The following is a 19,601-nucleotide window of genomic DNA, read 5'->3' as shown; positions in this document are numbered from 1 at the left end:
TGATACGGTTCAATTCCCTGAAGTCGATGCAGGGTCGCAACGAACCGTCCTTTTTACCCACGAAGAAGAACCCCGACCCAACTGGAGACTGTGAAGGTCTGATAAATCCCTTAGCCAAGTTCTCCTGAATGTACTCTGCCATAGCCTGAGTCTCAGGACGTGACAGGGAGTACAACCTGCTCTTGGGAAGCTTAGCATTTGGCAACAAATCAATGGCACAGTCATAGGGGCGATGGGGAGGTAGTACCTCTGCAACTTTTTTGGAGAACACGTCCGCAAAATCTGCATAACACCCTGGCAATCCTGGCAAACTTAGCTGCGAGAGCCTGACTGGAAGGCTCAAGCAACTCCTGAAACAATCAGTACCCCAACTAAGAATCTCCCTAGAGACCCAGTCAAATTGAGGATTGTGGGCCCTTAACCAGGGTAACCCCAACACCAATGGGGCAAAAGTACAGACAGTCACATAAAAGGACAATTTTTCAGAGTGTGTGGCTCCAATAAACAAAGAAATCTGGCTAGTGCAAGAGGTAATTTTACCTTGGGATAATGGTTCCCCGTTTAACCCACAAATCTCAATTTCCGATGCCAAGGGTACTAAGGGAACAGAGTGTTTCAGGGCGAATTGGCGGTCCATAAAAACCCCGTCGGCCCCACTGTCCACAAAGGCCTCAGTCTTGACAGTTTGACCGAGGATCTTCAAGGTCACCGGAATGATAAAAGTCTTCTTGGGAAATTCTGACTTCTGGCCTGACAGGATATTTCCCATCACCCTCAGGCCCTGAAGTTTTCCGGCTTTTCTGGGCATGATACTACCACATGACCTTTATTCCCACAGTTCAAACACAACCCCTGCTGTCTCCTCCGCGTCTTCTCACGCGAGGAGAGGCGGGTAGCCCCAATCTGCATAGGCTCCTCAGAAAATTCCTCAGAGTCTGAGGTTCCCTTGGGAAGGAAGGAAATCTCAGTCTCCCTTTCAAGCCTACGCTCTCTCAGCCATCTATCCACCCGGATGGATAACTGCATGAGCTGATCCAAGCTATCAGGCAAGGGATATTGTACCAGTTGGTCCTTTATCTGGTTAGAAAGACCTCTTCGGTACTGGTGTCTCAGGGCTGGGTCATTCCACTGGGTATCATGGGCCAACCTCCGAAACTCCGTACAGTAAACCTCAACTGGCCTTCGCCCTTGCTTAAGGATCGAAATCTGAGCCTCGGCTGAGGCCGTCTTGTCAGGGTCATCATACAACATGCCCAGTGCCGTAAAAAAAGCATCAACACTTTTAAGCGACGGACAGTCAGGCTGCAACCCATATGCCCAGACCTGTGGGTCTCCTTGTAGCAAGGAAATCACTATGCCCACCCGCTGAATCTCCGACCCAGAAGACTGAGGCCTAAGCCGGAAGTATAGCTTGCAGCTCTCCTTGAAACAAAAGAACTGCGAGCGATCTCCAGAAAAACGATCCGGGAGATTTACTTTCGGCTCCTTAACCCCTGCAGGTGCTGCTGCTGCGGGAGCTCCACCAGCAGCCTGGGAGGTGTGCATTTTAATGGACAAATCATTAAATTGTCGAGTCAGGACCTGCACCTGATCGACCACCTGTTGCAACGTATTTTGAGGGGTATGCTCCATATTCCCACAAAATTTCAACAGGAGTATTAGGCTGCTGAATATGTTATGCACACCAGTGCCTGCAGGAAAGTACTGGTGTCAGAACTGTTATGCACTCCAGTGTCTGCAGGAATGTACTGGTGTTTGAACTGTTATGCAAAACAAATGGACTCACAGACAAACTGGGGAATATGACATAACGTACACAGAAGGAAATAGGGTAACAAAATACACACAAAGTGAACAGAGAAGCCCAGAGGCTAAGGAACTGGGTATCTCCTTTGTATTAGAACTGCACAGATGGAAAAAGCAAGATGTTGTGTTTTAATACATAGAGAACCCGAAATGCTGTTGCTAAGGGCAACAGCAAAACCCTAAAGGGTTACCAACGGGTGTGGCAGTAAACTCCTTGGTCAGAGATGGAATGATAGACACAAGGAGAGTCTCCACAATCCTATTTCTCACTTGCAGTGCACAGGTTTTAGCTTACTGCCACTAAACTGACCCCTGACACCTAGCACAGTGAGACAGGATTAGACAGGCAAGTCTTAGAATACAGCCGCAAACTTGCTAAGTTCACAGAGTGGTAACAGAACCCCAGCAAGCTAAACGACTGACTCCAGTCTTACTGCTAGGTCTGGATTGGCAGAGTGTAATACCAAATCCCCAGGCCTATTTGCAGTAAGCAACAAACAAATACAAAGCTACACAGTACTGGCTAACTTTCATGAACTGACTAACCAACAAAGATTCAGCAGCATCTGCTTACCCTGAAAAGAGGCCTTATAAAGCAGGTGCTGTCCACGCCCCACTCAGACCTCACAGACTGTGAGCACAAAAACCAGCACCGGATCCCCTGCCGTGCACAGAGCCTATAACCACTGCACAGCAAAAGACCCGAACCGGAGTATCAGCTGCGCTCAGGTTACTCCACTAGCACTTGTCTCCCGGTTGCCATGACGACGTGGCAGCACAGGGCAGGAGACCCTAACAGTTATTCAGCCTCGTCTTTTAATCATAAAACACAGTCTTCAGATCTTCTTTACCGGAGTTCTTCAGCTTCACTCTTCAAGTCATTTAACCATAGACTCTAATTTTTCCAGTTTCTTCAATTGCTCCAATATTCGTGTACAGCCTGATTATTCATTAAAACTACAGTTATCTTCCTACGAAGTCCTCCTTTTCTTTACGCCATCTGGCCAACGTTAACACTTAGTTTGGCTTCCACCCCATGAGGAGGAATTACATTCAGCCACCTCGTTTACTCTCCTCACAGGTAGCAGTCCCTTCAGCCAAAACTCGGTTGTCGGAACCCCAACTTACGCCGAGCTTGACACTAATCTTACACACCCCTGTGGGGTAACACTACTAATCTTACACACCCAGGGGCGGATCCAGAAGAAAATGATAGGGGGGGCACCATGGAAGGGGCAAGTGTATTTGCGTGCGGCTTCGGTGCATGCGCTTCCAGAAATGGGGTATGGCCTCACTACAAGGGGCAGCGTGTGAGGGGCAGGGGGCAGCGTGTGAGGGGCAGGGTGAAGGGGGCAGTGTGTGAGGGGCAGCGGGCAGTGTGAGAGGATCAGGGTGCAGGGGGCAGCGTGTGAGGGGCAGGGTGTGAGGGGCAGGGGGCAGCATGTTAGGTGCAGGGGACAGCGTGTGAGGGACAGTGTATAGGAGGCAGTGTGTGAGAGGCAGGGTGCAGGGGGAAGCTTGTGAGGGGCAGGGGGCAGCGTGTGAGGGGCAGGGGGCAGCGTGTGAGGTGCAGGGGGCAGCGTGTGAGGGGCAGGGGGCAGCGTGTGAGGGGCAGGGTGCAGGAGGCAGTGTGTGAGGGGCAGGGGCCAGGAGGCAGCGTGTGAGGGGCAGGGTGTGGGGGCAGGGTGTGAGAGGCACATACCACCATATACTACATATAGACCGTATCGCCCCCCCTTAGTGCCTGCCGCCGCAGCAGCAGCCGCACACACGTTAAAGGTAGCTGGCACAGGCTGGCAGCCGCGATACAGCAAACAGCATACTCACTGTGACATGCTGATATACACAGTGAGTCACTGTCTCCGTCCTGCTGCTGCTGCCTCTGCGGCTCTGCCTGCTTCGATCGGCGCCTCTGTCTCCTCTCTGTGTGGCCGCTGGGGAGCCTGGGCTGGCTGGAAGTGAAATCCAGTCCACGCGGTCCAGGGTCCACCACTACGCGCTGCCTGACTCCTTAGCCTGTCCCGCAGCCCGCTCCGTCTCCCGGCCTCCGTGCGCTGCTGCCTGCTGGTCACATGCACTGCAGCAGGAGAGGAGGAGGGAGGGAGGGAGGGCTGCACTCACTGTGGGCGTGAGCCGGCTCTGGTCCCAGCGGCAGCTGTCAAATCAGCGTGCGCTGACAGCCTGCTGGGGCCGGGCCGGCACAAATGAAAAAAAAAAAAATCCTCTGCCCTGAGACTTAATGGGCCACAAATGACAGGGGGGGCACGGGCCCGAGTGCCCCCCCCCTGGATCCGCCACTGTACACACCCCTGTGGGGCACCAGTACTAATCTTACACACCCCTGTGAGGCACCAGTACTAACCTTACACACCCCTGTGGGGCACCAGTACTAATCTTACACACCCCTGTGGGGCACCAGTACTAATCTTACACACCCCTGTGGGGTGAAAATCTATCATCCCTTCAGCACACCCTTTCAATGCTTTCCCCGGAATACCGTCGGGACCAGGCACTTTTTGAACACTAACACCCTCCAGGCAATTTCTAACCTCAGCTTCTGAGAAGAGTAACACCTGATCAGCACACACAGGCAGCAATTTATACACTACCCATTTATTTTCCCTATCAAATCGAGCATATAAAAAGACTCAGTTCTTCCAGTAATTCAACATCAGCACGACCAACTAATGTGGATTGAACAGCAGAAACTGTACGGTGATAACGTCATGTCAGGGAAACAGGTTTGGGGCACTGCCCTTGATAACGACAGGTAACAATCAGAGGCTGTTAACTATTAACTATTATAATACGTGTATTGAACACACAAACATTGCACAAATGTTTTCGGGGCCAATCCAGCCCCTTTGTCAAGGTGAGTTGCAAAAGACAAATTGTAAAACACTTACCTACGTAGAGAAAAAGCCCGCCAACCGAAGAGACCCAGAGTGCACACCCACTGCTGACATCTCCAAAGTTGTGCGCAGAGAGATGACGTCAGAGCAGTCGGGGAGATCCGTTGCCATAGTAGCGCCGGACGCTCTAATGATAATATAGTACCGGAACAAAAAATTCTAACACATAGTTAGTGGGTCTAAGGCTATGCAGAAAGCGAAAGCTATGTTGGCGAGACGGTACGGCGAGTCCTGTCTACTTCCTCCCCGTATTGCCATCGGGATGTGGTGAATTATCATATGCTTTAAATCCCGAAGAGTGAAGTGGCATGCAACCGGCTGCTCCGATGACGGACAGACAGGGCCGCCTTAATTGTGGACCTGGGAAAGGCCATTATTTCCCTTACACTTCTGGTGGTCTTGCAACTATAATATAGGTTGCACGGGCATTTAATCAAATAGATTACTTGGCTAGACGTGCACGTTAAAACATGCTTAATGGCCAAGTTCCTATCTTGATGGGACGTTTGAAGACTGAGCCCGTGAGCATGTGGTTGCAGGTGGTACAGCCCAAACGCCTATAACACCCCGCTTTCCTATTTAGAAAGGTCACTGGTTTGGCACTCTGATTGGACAGGTCGGTGATGTCAGTACACACTAAGATGTCTTTGATGTTGCGGCTCTTCTGAAACAGGTCATGGTCCTTTTGTTCTTGAAGCACTGTAGATTCTTGTCAGTAGAAACTATGGGCCAGGGAATCACTTCTTCACGTTCCATCTTTGTGGGCTGTAAAAGTTCAATGCGGGGAATATTCAGAATCATCACCTTCTGGGCACTTAGTACTGATGGATTGTACCCTCTGGAAATAAATTTCTGTACCACTATATCCAATTCCTCCTCTAAATTGGAAGGTTCACTGTTGATCCTGGCATCTCTAATCATCTGTGATTTAGGGAGCCCCAGTTTTAGGGCCCGTGGGTGATGACTGTTTGCTCTTAAGAGTGTGTTTTTATCAGTTGGTTTTGAATAAACCCCGGTTGTTAATTGGCCTTCGACGATGACCACCCTAACATCCAGATAGTTCAGACAGTTCGGGTGGAATGTTGAAACATGATTTTAATGGGCGACGGTCTATCGTTGATGAATTTGCAGAGTTTGATTAGGCGTTCCTCCCCGCCTGTCCATAGGATGAACGGGTCATCCACGTATCTTGCGTATATTGCTATGGAGCTCTTGGTGGTAGGATCCAGGAAAAACATTAGGTTCTCCTTATGTAGCATGAATCTATCTGGGTTACAAAATACCGACTGCGGCATCCCTACGCTGGGAATCCCGACACCTGGCTAGTCAGTGACTCCCATTATATACATTCTAGTAGGGGGACTTGCCTCTCTGATGGGGTGGGTAATTAAGGAAGGTCATTGGAGAAAACCTTTTGCGTACCCACCACAACTCAGTTTAAAGAACCTGTCAAGTCACTGGAGGCATAGAGGGTTTTGGGGTCACCACACGTTTTTGGACTCAGCACTTGGATCTGATATGCTGGCAGGAGGCATCTTTTTCCTTCAGATGCCTCCTGCAGCCATTATCATATTTTCACAAAGGCGCAGCTGCTGTGCAAACCTTTCATTTCTGAATCAGATCCTATATTCCTGCAAACCCTTCATACTCTGTCCTAGCACTGGTAAATTTGGTTAAAGCTAATAGTAGAACATGTCCTATATATAGACTCCAAGAACAGACATCTGACAGAGGCAGCCAGGAATGACTTCATTATAATTTGTTCTTACAGAAATCAGAGTGTAGGGTAGATTACAAAGATGAGATGTTAAATCGCTGATTTTTATTCTATTTGGATAATCTCCAATACATGTTTCCTGTTGTAACACCGTAATAAAGAAGATCCACTCTTTAGTGATTATCAGCTTAAGATTTGAGAAGAGTAAGACTGAGAAGTTAAAACGCGTTTCGTGAAGATTAATTAATGTCTACTCCCAGGAGCAAACCCTAATGATGCTTGGCAATTCCCCGCCCAAGGGGGCGGCATTCCTTCAACTCCGATGGGTTCCCAGATGTCTGTAAGAGTCCAGGAATGCTCTAGGAAAGGCCATCAAACACCAATATTTTGTAACCATCAATGGCCTGACACCGATAATAAATACTTTTATATTTGATGGATGTTCACTGATGGTGACCATTCCAAAAAGTCAGATGTCTGCTGTGGTCTGCTCATGCGTGGCCTTGGTTTGCGTATTTAGTATTGGGGGCCATCAGTGATTTAACCGTCAATGGTATCCTTCCAGTGATTGGAAACCAATGACCATCAATGGATAACTCATTGATAGCTGTCCCTACACTGGTTGCTCTAGGCAAAGAAGGCCTCTTTTTCAAACAGAGAGTGCGAGGCAATGTCCGTCTTCCATGAATCTCCAAAACTTTTTTTTAAATGTCCGTATTATATCCCAGATATCTGTGCTAGGGGGGTCATTCCGAGTTGTTCGCTCGCTAGCTGCTTTTAGCAGCTTTGCACACGCTAAGCCGCCGCCTACTGGGAGTGAATCTTAGCTTATCAAAATTGCGAACGAAATATTAGCAGAATTGCGAATAGACATTTCTTAGCAGTTTCTGAGTAGCTCCACACTTACTCGGCAACTGCGATCAGTTCAGTCAGTTTCGTTCCTGGTTTGACGTCACAAACACACCCAGCGTTCGCCCAGACACTCCTCCGTTTCTCCAGCCACTCCCGCGTTTTTCCCAGAAACGGCAGCGTTTTTTCGCACACCCCCATAAAACGGCCAGTTTCCGCCCAGAAACACCCACTTCCTGTCAATCACATTACGATCACCAGAACGAAGAAAAAACCTCGTAATGCCGTGAGTAAAATACCTAACTGCATAGCAAATTTACTTGGCGCAGTCGCACTGCGGACATTGCGCATGCGCATTAGCGACTAATCGCTCCGTTGCGAAAAAAAAAATAAAGAGCGAACAACTCGGAATGACCCCCTAAATCCTTTTGGTGTCATCCAAGCCGGCTGCTGCAAATCCAACAAAGAGGCCAGGAAATCTCCATCTTACGACGGAGATCGTCTTCTCATCCCTCTACCACAACGGTGGCGACACGCCTCCGTTTAGGGAAACGGAGGCCATTGATGCCCCCTCCCCACCCCCAAATGGCAACAGACTATCAATCACTGACCATCTGATGCCAATCTGAGTCCGACGTTGCAGACCTGTACGCGTCCGGCACATGTGCAAAATACTGAACATCGGTACTTTACGGCATGCACCTCACTATCGTCAGGACCTGAATCCTGCCAAATATGAACCTCAGCTCTAACTGTAAGCACACAAATGGTTATTACTGCATGTACATACCTCTGAATCAGGTGTCTCCTTCCCTTCCAGATTCCATGGCCAGCGAAGAATCCCGGCTGATAAAGGAATTGTTCTCAAATTATGATAAACACTCCCGTCCGGCGAAGGCCATCAATGACGTCATCGAAGTGCGGCTCAAACTCACCCTGACCAACCTCATCTCCCTGGTAATCACTCATCACACCGATAGCTTAGGCGCTCATTACTCTGCGTGGGAACTGGCATACGCTGGCCATTGGCTCTGCGTATTTATAGAACCCGTACACACCATCATTTCATGACTGAGCCTCCATGGCGATAGGTGGGAGACCGATTGTATTTACCATTAATGCCATGAAATCCTTGTTTCTGTTTCCAGAAAGAGAAGGAGGAGACCATGACGACGAGCGTGTGGCTAAAGCTGGTGAGACGACTGCTCACAGAGCAGGACACTTTGTGACACCACAGCACATCGCAATGGGATGGCACAGACAGACTGATCTTCTCTAAATATGTGGTTATGGAAATACATTAATTTGGGGTGGGTGGGGACATGCAAGGAGAACCCAGACATAGCTACATGTAGAAGTGGTCCTCAGGCCCCAAAAGCGGTCCACCCCTATTACAGTATTTCATAAATAAGACCTACTTACTACTTCCAAAAATTGCTATCAATGCTTATTTGTAAGGTGCCACAAACCTCTGGAAAGTCAGATATACAAATCATACAAAATACAAGTCACACGTAACTAGGACATAGAAGAGGGCCTTCCTTGTGAGAGCCGGGAGTCTAGATGAGCAATGGAGTATTTATAGCCTCACACGCCAATGAGGAGCACAAGCGTCCGTCTTGGTCTATCACTAGTGTAGTCACTACATAAAGCAGAACCAGTGTAAATACTGTACGCCCATGACATTGGGGACAATACAATGGGTTCTGGTGTAACCAGGATGTATACCTTCCAAGATCCCCCAAATCTTATCTAAAATTTGACCATATCCCGTTCTGCCCAGCTTCTCACTGGACACACCTCGAGTACTGCACGTTGGTACGTCTGCACATAATAGTAGGTTTTTGTGTCTTTACTACAGACAGCTAAAACAAACAGTTACATTTTGCTTTCTGTTCACCGATTCTCCTTAGGAATGGGATGACTACCGGCTGACCTGGAATCATTCTGAGTATGGTGATATCAAAATTCTACGAATACGACATGACATGGTATGGTTACCGGACATTGGTCTGGAGAACAAGTAAGTTGACCCGAAAAGTGGATTCCCATGATGCTCAGCTCAGAAAGGTCAAAGGGTGCATACACCCAGTATTTGTAGGATCGTACCACCAGTGTGGCTTCTGTATATATGCAATGTATGCTTAACAATAAGGGGCTCATCCTAAGATAATTTTGCTTATGGTGCATAATAAGCAGAGCTGGCCATATATTTACAATATGCATGGGTAGTACATGTGCCTGGGCAACACCAGGAGAGAACAGAAGTATATGTGCCTGGGTTACACAGGGAGAGAACAGTAGTATATGTACCTGGGTTACACAGGGAGAGAACAGTAGTATATGTACCTGGGTTACACAGGGAGAGAACAGTAGTATATGTACCTGGGTTACACCGGGAGAGAACAGTAGTATATGTGCCTGGGTTACACCAGGAGAGAGCAGTAGTATATGTACCTGGGTTGCACCGGGAGAGAGCAGTAGTATATGTGCCTGGGTTACACCTGGAGAGAGCAGTAGTATATGTGCCTGGGTTACACCAGGAGAGAACAGTAGTATATGTGCCTGGGTTACACCAGGAGAGAGCAGTAGTATATGTACCTGGGTTACACCGGGAGAGAGCAATAGTATATGTGCCTGGGTTACACAGGGAGAGAACAGTAGTATATGTACCTGGGTTACACCAGGAGAGAGCAGTAGTATATGTGCCTGGGTTACACCTGGAGAGAGCAGTAGTATATGTGCCTGGGTTACACCGGGAGAGAACAGTAGTATATGTACCTGGGTTACACCAGGAGAGAGCAGTAGTATATGTACCTGGGTTACACCGGGAGAGAGCAGTAGTATATGTGCCTGGGTTACACCAGGAGAGAGCAGTAGTATATGTACCTGGGTTACACCGGGAGAGAGCAGTAGTATATGTGCCTGGGTTACACCTGGAGAGAGCAGTAGTATATGTGCCTGGGTTACACCAGGAGAGAACAGTAGTATATGTGCCTGGGTTACACCAGGAGAGAGCAGTAGTATATGTACCTGGGTTACACCGGGAGAGAGCAGTAGTATATGTGCCTGGGTTACACCTGGAGAAAACAGTAGTATATGTGCCTGGGTTACACCAGGAGAGAACAGTAGTATATGTACCTGGGTTACACCAGGAGAGAGCAGTAGTATATGTACCTGGGTTACACCGGGAGAGAGCAGTAGTATATGTACCTGGGTTACACCAGGAGAGAGCAGTAGTATATGTACCTGGGTTACACCGGGAGAGAGCAGTAGTATATGTACCTGGGTTACACCGGGAGAGAGCAGTAGTGTATGTACCTGGGTTACATCGGGAGAGAACAGTAGTATATGTGCCTGGGTTACACCGGGAGAGAGCAGTAGTACATGTGCCTGGGTTACACCAGGGGGTAAATTTACTAAGAAGGGAGTTCTATTTAAGATGGGATGTTGCCCATAGCAACCAATCAGATTCCAGGTATTATCTTCTAGAAGGTGCTAGATAAATGAGAAGTAGAATGTGATTGGTTGCTATGGGCAACATCCCATCTTAAATAGAACTCCCATCTTAGTAAATTTACCCCCAGGAGAGAGCAGTAGTATATGTGCCTGGGTTACACCAGGAGAGAGCAGTAGTATATGTGCCTGGGTTACACCTGGAGAGAACAGTAGTATATGTGCCTGGGTTACACCTGGAGAGAACAGTAGTATATGTGCCTGGGTTACACCAGGAGAGAGCAGTAGTATATGTGCCTGGGTTACACCTGGAGAGAACAGTAGTATATGTGCCTGGGTTACACCTGGAGAGAACAGTAGTATATGTGCCTGGGTTACACCTGGAGAGAGCAGTAGTATATGTGCCTGGGATACACCAGGAGAGAACAGTAGTATATGTGCCTGGGTTACACCAGGAGAGAGCAGTAGTATATGTACCTGGGTTACAGCAGGAGAGAACAGTAGTATATGCGCCTGGGTTACACCGGGAGAGAACAGTAGTATATGCGCCTGGGTTACACCAGAAGAGAGCAGTAGTATATGTGCCTGGGTTATGCCAGGAGAGAGCAGTAGTAAACGTGCCTGGGTCACATCAGGAGAGAACAGTAGTATATGTGCCTGGGTTACACCAGGAGAGAACAGTAGTATATGTGCCTGGGTTACACCAGGAGAGAGCAGTAGTATATGTGCCTGGGTTACACCAGGAGAGAACAGTAGTATATGTGCCTGGATTACACCAGGAGAGAACAGTAGTATATGTACCTGGGTTACACCTGGAGAGAACAGTAGTATATGTGCCTGGGTTACACCTGGAGAGAGCAGTAGTATATGTGCCTGGGATACACCAGGAGAGAACAATAGTATATGTGCCTGGGAAACACCAGGAGAGAACAGTAGTATATGTGCCTGGGATACACCAGGAGAGAACAGTAGTATATGTGCCTGGGTTACACCAGGAGAGAACAGTAGTATATGTGCCTGGGTTACACCAGGAGAGAGCAGTAGTATATGTACCTGGGTTACAGCAGGAGAGAACAGTAGTATATGCGCCTGGGTTACACCGGGAGAGAACAGTAGTATATGCGCCTGGGTTACACCAGAAGAGAGCAGTAGTATACGTGCCTGGGTTACACCAGGAGAGATCAGTAGTATATGTGCCTGGGTTATGCCAGGAGAGAGCAGTAGTAAACGTGCCTGGGTCACATCAGGAGAGAACAGTAGTATATGTGCCTGGGTTACACCAGGAGAGAACAGTAGTATATGTGCCTGGGTTACACCAGGAGAGTGCAGTAGTATATGTGCCTGGGTTACACCAGGAGAGAACAGTAGTATATGTGCCTGGATTACACCAGGAGAGTGCAGTATTATATGTGCCTGGGTTACACTAGGAGAGAACAGTAGTATATGTGCCTGGGTCACAAAGGAGAGAGCAGTAGTATATGTGCCTGGGTTACACCAGGAGAGAACAGTAGTATATGTACCTGGGTCACAAAGGAGAGAACAGTAGTATATGTGCCTGGGTTACACCAGGAGAGAACAGTAGTATATGTACCTGGGTCACAAAGGAGAGAACAGTAGTATATGTGCCTGGGTTACACCAGGAGAGAACAGTAGTATATGTACCTGGGTTACACCAGGAGAGAACAGTAGTATATGTACCTGGGTCACAAAGGAGAGAACAGTAGTATATGTGCCTGGGTTACACCAGGAGAGAACAGTAGTATATGTGCCTGGGTTACACCAGGAGAGAACAGTAGTATATGTACCTGGGTCACAAAGGAGAGAACAGTAGTATATGTGCCTGGGTTCCACCAAGGGCAGACCTGTGCTACTGAGCTCCTAGGCCTCTGGAAGTTTTTGGAGCCTGCAGTGTTTCCTGGAAGGCCTCCCAGGGGAGGATGGATCCCCCTGGGGAGGATGATGAAGGCGATCCCCTGGCTTCAGGGTCTGGTGGAGGCCCTAGTGATCTGGGCCTGGCAAAGGCTGTGATGGCAACAGCCCAGTCTGATGTTGATGGGGACAGTGCATCTGTGCAAGGTGGTCTGATGACTTCGGGTCCTGTGAAGGAACAGGATCCCCAATTGGATCCCCCCAAACTGCAGGTTGCTGACTCTCTGAGTGAAGTAACTCAGGTAAGAGAAATGACATCTACATTTGCCTGTAGTGAAGCGGGGAATTGTGTTGAAAATCTGCAGGATGTTTGTAGCAGCCCAGATGAATCTGAGACCTCTGAAGAAATGTTTTCTCATTTAAATTTGGATGAGCTAAAGAAAGAAATAAGGAAAATACAAACTAAAATCAGTACTAAAAGGAGAAAAAGAAACTCCTGCCGCACCTGGGAGCGGCCCATTTTGAGAGAGGAGCTGGAGCACTTAAATGAAATGTTGTTTCAAGCTAAAAGCAGGTGCACTACTCTGCAAGCAGAAGCATTTCTGCAGAAACAGAAAGAACTTAGGAAAGCTGAATTGCCTGTGCAGGACGGTGACCATGTTCCTGGGGAGCCAATGATGGAAGTCAGTATACCAATGGAGACAGGCAACCTGGAAAAGGCAGCAAAAAGCGGTGAAAACCGGAATGCTGAGGAACCCAAAATGGCGGCAGATGCGGTTTGCGGTGCGTTCCACGGTGGAGGGGAGGCATCTCTCCTGGGGGCAGTGCCGGGCGGTAGCGGGGTGGGGGGGCGCAGCAATTGATATGGTAACGGCTAGCACCGGATCCATTTCAGTTGTAGCAGCTTCCCAGGGTCTGTCTCCGCCGGTGCCTAACCCGAAGGCTGTGAGTGAGGGTCCAGCGCGGGCTGGTAGTCTGCCTGGAAAGGTAGGCAGTGCTGAGGCTGGTCTCCTCCATATGCCTGTAGCGGCCAGCTCCGGCTTGGTCGTTGCGGAGGCGGTAAGGGGCATGGCCAAAGACGCACAAGTGGTGATGTCATTGGGTAGCAGAGAGACTGTTAAGCAGCCGGGGTGTATGGAAGCTAAGGCACAAGGACTGCCTGCACTGGACAAACGTGTATTAACCCCTGAGAAGTCTGCTGTTACAGAAACTATTTATGGTGATATGATTGCCCCAGCCAGGGTAATGGCAGCTGTCAACCTTATCTGTGCCAATCAGGCTAGGTTATCAGAAGCCACTGCTAGTGCAGTAAATAAAGAAAGGGAGGGGGTCAATGTACAGACTTCTTTATCCCTTCCTCAATTTTCTTCTGGTCCAGTAAAACCCGACCCTGCGTCTTATGCTCGAGCGGTGTCTGAGGCTATAGGTGTTGCGCCTCAGGTGAGAGCAAGTGGGGATCAGTCAATTAAAAGGAGGAATGTAATACAGTTTAGATGGGTTGGTGATGGGGTTCCCCCTTCTAAATCTGATTTTCTGGACTTAATTATTTCTTTAGGGTTTGAAGCAGCTGATCTTTATAAATTTAGTTAAAAGATAATCCTATATTGGAAAATCAATACAGGCGCTTTAGTATATAAAACCACACTATTAATAATTATTAAAATGCTGCTCTCAAAAGGTAATCTGTTATACCTAAAGTACCAAAATTATTTATAGACAACTCTAATAGAGAGCGCAAAAATATATAATAATAAAAACAATTTATTGTTCTACACAACATATATTTGTATTCAATTGAACATATATATCAGAGCTAAGGAACTCCTTTTTCATTTGGATAATACCGGAGTCATTACTACAGAATTGAAAAGGGACTGTATTAACATTTCTACCCCAATATAGTTATACTACATATCAATTATATGGTATATATTATATGATCTAGGATCTCTTTTGATTGGGTTGTGGCTCTCTAGCTCTGATATATATGTTCAATTGAATACAAATATATGTTGTGTAGAACAATAAATTGTTTTTATTATTATATATTTTTGAGCCCTCTATTAGAGTTGTCTATAAATAATTTTTAAAGCTGATCTTTATGCCTGCATACACCCGGTGAAGTTAAGTTTTGTGTCATTAAATGGTCTGTACAAAATGGGAGCAGATCAGGCTGGAAGAGCCTTACATATTTTTCAAAACAAACACAGTCACTAGGCCGGATAAGGTTAAAATCACCATATTAGTGAGGAATGAATCATTACCTACTGCTGATATTGTCTTCTGGCTGTCTAGATATTGTTCTGTGTTGTCTCCACTGATCAAGTGTGACCATACCAAGGGTGTTTGGGGGGGTGCCTACTCTACATTTGTGCGTCTTCATTCTAGTGGTGCGGAGACCCAGCATTTACCCTCGGCTGCCTATATCGGTAGAGTGCGGGGACTTTAGGCATCTTAGTGGAGATTGCACAGTTGTTAAGTGTGCTTTATGCAATCAGACAGGCCATGTTTCAAAGGAATGTGTAAAGGTCAAGTGCAACCTTTGTTGCACTGAAGGGCACCCCTACAGCAGATGCCCAAATGCATCACACAATGTAAATGTGACGGTAGATAAGACTGTAAATTATATTGGTGATAATAGCATGTTGGAGGCAATTTTGCACCAGGAAATGTTACAGCAATTGGAGGAGAGGGCTAGTAAGTCACAGAAACAGGTGGGAGGTGGAAGCAAGATGCAGCCAGATTCTAGTGAAGTGCCCTTTCAGACTGTGAAGAATGGAGGAAAGAAGAAGGCAAAGACAAAGAACATAGATGTTATTTGTGCAAATAAGTTCAATGTCTTGGCTTCTTCTGAGGATGAGGGGGAGGGTGAAGGTGAGATTGTGATGGTAGGTGGCAAGGAGCTTATCTTTGTCCCCAATAAACCCAGACCTAAAAAAGCGAAAAAGAGCTCCAGCTTACTAGTGAGTGATGTGGCTGTGCGGGTGGAGTTTAAGGATAAGAGGGGGAGGAATGGTAGAAATACTAAGAAGGCTAAGCGAGAGTCCACTCAAAATGATCTAGAGTGGGATCCAGCTGGGACGGAGCTTAGCCAGGCATTGGAATCCTTGTTGGATGAGCAGGCTAAAGGTAGAAAGGGTGAAGAAGGGAAGGAGAGCCAGATGGTGGTGGAGGAAACTCCTAGTCAAGAACTTGGATGCCAGGGATTTTCTTCACTGGACCCCCTTAAGGGGATTGATGGTGGGAGTGACCCAGGTGTAGTCCCAAAGCATACTTGCCTACTTTTCAAAACTAGTTTCAGGGAGATTGTACAGTAGGTGTAAGCAGAATGCAGTGTGTCATGCTCCACCGAGAGGGTGTGTCTAGCTCCACCTATGGGCGTATCTATTTCCACTAAGGGGTGTGTCCTTCAGTGGCAGGCACTCACTCCAGTGACTATAGGGGAAATAATATATTTTAATTGTTTTGTCTCACCCAAAATGGCCGCCTCCATATGAGGCACAATAGCCATAAAACATGGATTTTCAGGTGCTTGTGTGTGTTTTGTCATGGTACCATACCTCCCAACATTTGTGTCGCCGAAAAGTGGGCGTGGTCTATTGGAAAGGGGTGTGGCCTCAAGTGGATGACGCGATCGTGAGACACGTCTCCAATTTTCGGCATAGTGGGGGCACGGCCAGCGCTGTATCAATAACTGGAAATAAATAATAATAAAAAAAGACAAAAAACAAAAACACACCAGCATTTAAAATGTAAACATCATATCGGTCTACACAACCATTGGAAAGCAATTTAACATAAAATGGATGCAGGGGGTGACATAACAAGCCATATTTAGGGATATTCATGAAAACAGAGCATGACATCACATTTGCTCTAAAAACAAAACCCCTATAAGGTCACCTGTGCTCAAGCAGGACTATCCTTAAAACATGGATTTTTAGGGGGCAGCATTTAAACCTAGCTTTTACAACACACCAGCTAAAACATGACAAGCCTGACCCTAATCCATAGAACGCTGACCCTATCCCTATAATTCTGACCTCATACTATAACTCTGACCCTATCCCTGTAACTCTGGCCCTATCCCTATAACGCTGACCCTATCTCTACAACCCTATACTATAACTCTGACACTATCCCTATAATACTGACTCTATACTATGACACTGACCCTATCCCTATAATACTGACTCTATACTATGACACTGACCCTATCCCTATAATACTGACTCTATACTATGACACTGACCCTATCCCTATAATACTGACTCTATACTATGACACTGACCCTATCTCTATAATACTGACTCTATACTATGACACTGACCCTATCCCTATAATACTGACTCTATACTATGACACTGACCCTATCTCTATAATACTGACTCTATACTATGACACTGACCCTATCCCTATAATACTGACTCTATACTATGACACTGACCCTATTTACTGACTCTATACTATGACACTGACCCTATCCCTATAATACTGACTCTATACTATGACACTGACCCTATCTCTATAATACTGACTCTATACTATGACACTGACACTATCCCTATAATACTGACTCTATACTATGACACTGACCCTATCCCTATAATACTGACTCTATACTATGACACTGACACTATCCCTATAATACTGACTCTATACTATGACACTGACCCTATCCCTATAATACTGACTCTATACTATGACACTGACCCTATCCCTATAATACTGACTCTATACTATGACACTGACCCTATCCCTATAATACTGACTCTATACTATGACACTGACCCTATCCCTATAATACTGACTCTATACTATGACACTGACCCTATCCCTATAATACTGACTCTATACTATGACACTGACCCTATCCTTATAATACTGACTCTATACTATGACACTGACCCTATCTCTATAATACTGACTCTATACTATGACACTGACCCTATCTCTATAATACTGACTCTATACTATGACACTGACCCTATCTCTATAATACTGACTCTATACTATGACACTGACCCTATCCCTATAATACTGACTCTATACTATGACACTGACCCTATCCCTATGACACTGACCCTATCCCTATAATACTGACTCTATACTATGACACTGACCCTATCCCTATAATACTGACTCTATACTATGACACTGACCCTATCCCTATAATACTGACACTATGACACTGACCCTATCCCTATAATACTGACTCTATACTATGACACTGACCCTATCCCTATAATACTGACTCTATACTATGACACTGACCCTATCTCTATAATACTGACTCTATACTATGACACTGACCCTATCCCTATAATACTGACTCTATACTATGACACTGACCCTATCCCTATAATACTGACTCTATACTATGACACTGACCCTATCCCTATAATACTGACTCTATACTATGACACTGACCCTATCCCTATAATACTGACACTATGACACTGACCCTATCCCTATAATACTGACTCTATACTATGACACTGACCCTATCCCTATAATACTGACACTATGACACTGACCCTATCCCTATAATACTGACTCTTTACTATGACACTGACCCTATCCCTATAATACTGACTCTTTACTATGACACTGACCCTATCCTTATAATACTGACTCTTTACTATGACACTGACCCTATCCCTATAATACTGACTCTTTACTATGACACTGACCCTATCTCTATAATACTGACCCTATACTATGACACTGACCCTATCCCTATAATACTGACACTATGACACAAGCAGTGCTCCCCTGAAGATAAATGTTAGACAACTTGGACTTGCAGGTCATTGGGCAATAACAAAGGGACTAATGCTGGTAACCTGCGGAGTTTAAACTCAGCACCCACTATGTTCTTTGTCTCCAGCCAAGCCCTGCCCTCCGCAGCCCAGCCACACGCACACCAAAGGTTTATTTACCTTATATTTCAAACAGGCCACCACTGCTGTGCTGCTGCTGATGTGGCCGCCAACACTGCCACTGCTGCCGTTGCTTCTGTGGTGCAAAGGCAGCCTCCCCTGCCGCTGCGAATTGCTATGCGGCCACCGCTACACACAACCCCGCGGTGGCCGGCATTTGAGTAACAGGACATCGCCCGTCATGACGTCTCCTGAGCAGGCTCCTCCCCCGGCACTTCCGGACTGGCGCATGCACAGTCCGTACTTTCACTAGCTACTGAAAAACCGGGAGAACCCGGAAGATTTCCGGGGCAGCGGGAGGCTCATGTAAAAAAACGTGAGCTTCCTGCTGAATGCGGGAGGATAGGCAAGTCTGCGCTGGGGACACCAGTCATCTTCTTTCCTATGCAGCCACCACTACCCAGAACCTTACTGAGCCACCACCAGCCCAGTCACCACACAGCTCCATGATTAAATGAATGACCATACACCCTCACCCTGTTCCTCCATCTCATCCTCACCAAGCTCCCAGATCCCACCCTCACCCATCTCTCACACCCTAACCCCGCTCCCAGATCTCACTCTCACATCTCTCCTGGATCTCATCATACATTAAATCACCACTGCAGTGACCGGTCTTTAAATAACATGCCGCCCACATCATGACATCATCCATGCAGGCCCGCCCCCGGCTAGACTCGCCCGAAAATGCAATCTGCACATGCGTGATCAGGAATGCCGGGGGCGTGGCCTGCACAGATGACTCATGATGTGGGCGGCATGTTATTTAAATAAGCCACAGTGGGCGGGGTTGTAGGGAGCAGATACCGGCATGTAAATAAAAAGGACATTCAGATAATGGCGTCGCCGTGCAGGCTCCGCCCCCTGCCATCCGTGGCTCACGCATGGTCCGCATTTTCTGCAGGCAGCGCAGGAAAAGCGGGAGGACCCGGTGGTTTAGCGGGGCAACTTTAAAAACCGTGAGCCTCCCGCGTTAGGCAACCCTGCATTATACACATCCCCCTCCCCCATATTACACCCAGCACATTACATTATACACAGCCCCCTCCC

The 19,601-nt window shown here is 47.1% G+C and overlaps 1 protein-coding gene across 5 annotated transcripts in view; it reads left to right on the top strand.

The window, feature by feature from the left end:
• The window catches only part of LOC134935946 (acetylcholine receptor subunit epsilon-like), a 66,722-nt gene that overhangs the window by 22,660 nt on the left and 24,461 nt on the right, over positions 1–19,601 (top strand). For 4 of the 5 annotated variants that reach the window (XM_063930805.1, XM_063930803.1, XM_063930806.1 and 1 more), the window contains exons 2-4: positions 8,105–8,241; positions 8,433–8,477; positions 9,198–9,307. In XM_063930805.1, the coding sequence (XP_063786875.1) occupies positions 8,105–8,241; positions 8,433–8,477; positions 9,198–9,307 (292 nt within the window). The remainder of the gene's footprint in view (positions 1–8,104; positions 8,242–8,432; positions 8,478–9,197; positions 9,308–19,601) is intronic. The other variant, XM_063930804.1, reaches the window with a different exon arrangement.

Source organism: Pseudophryne corroboree, chromosome 6, assembly GCF_028390025.1.
Source record: "Pseudophryne corroboree isolate aPseCor3 chromosome 6, aPseCor3.hap2, whole genome shotgun sequence".
In the NCBI taxonomy this organism is placed as follows: Eukaryota; Metazoa; Chordata; class Amphibia; order Anura; family Myobatrachidae; genus Pseudophryne; species Pseudophryne corroboree.
This window is presented reverse-complemented; position numbering and strand designations above follow the sequence as displayed.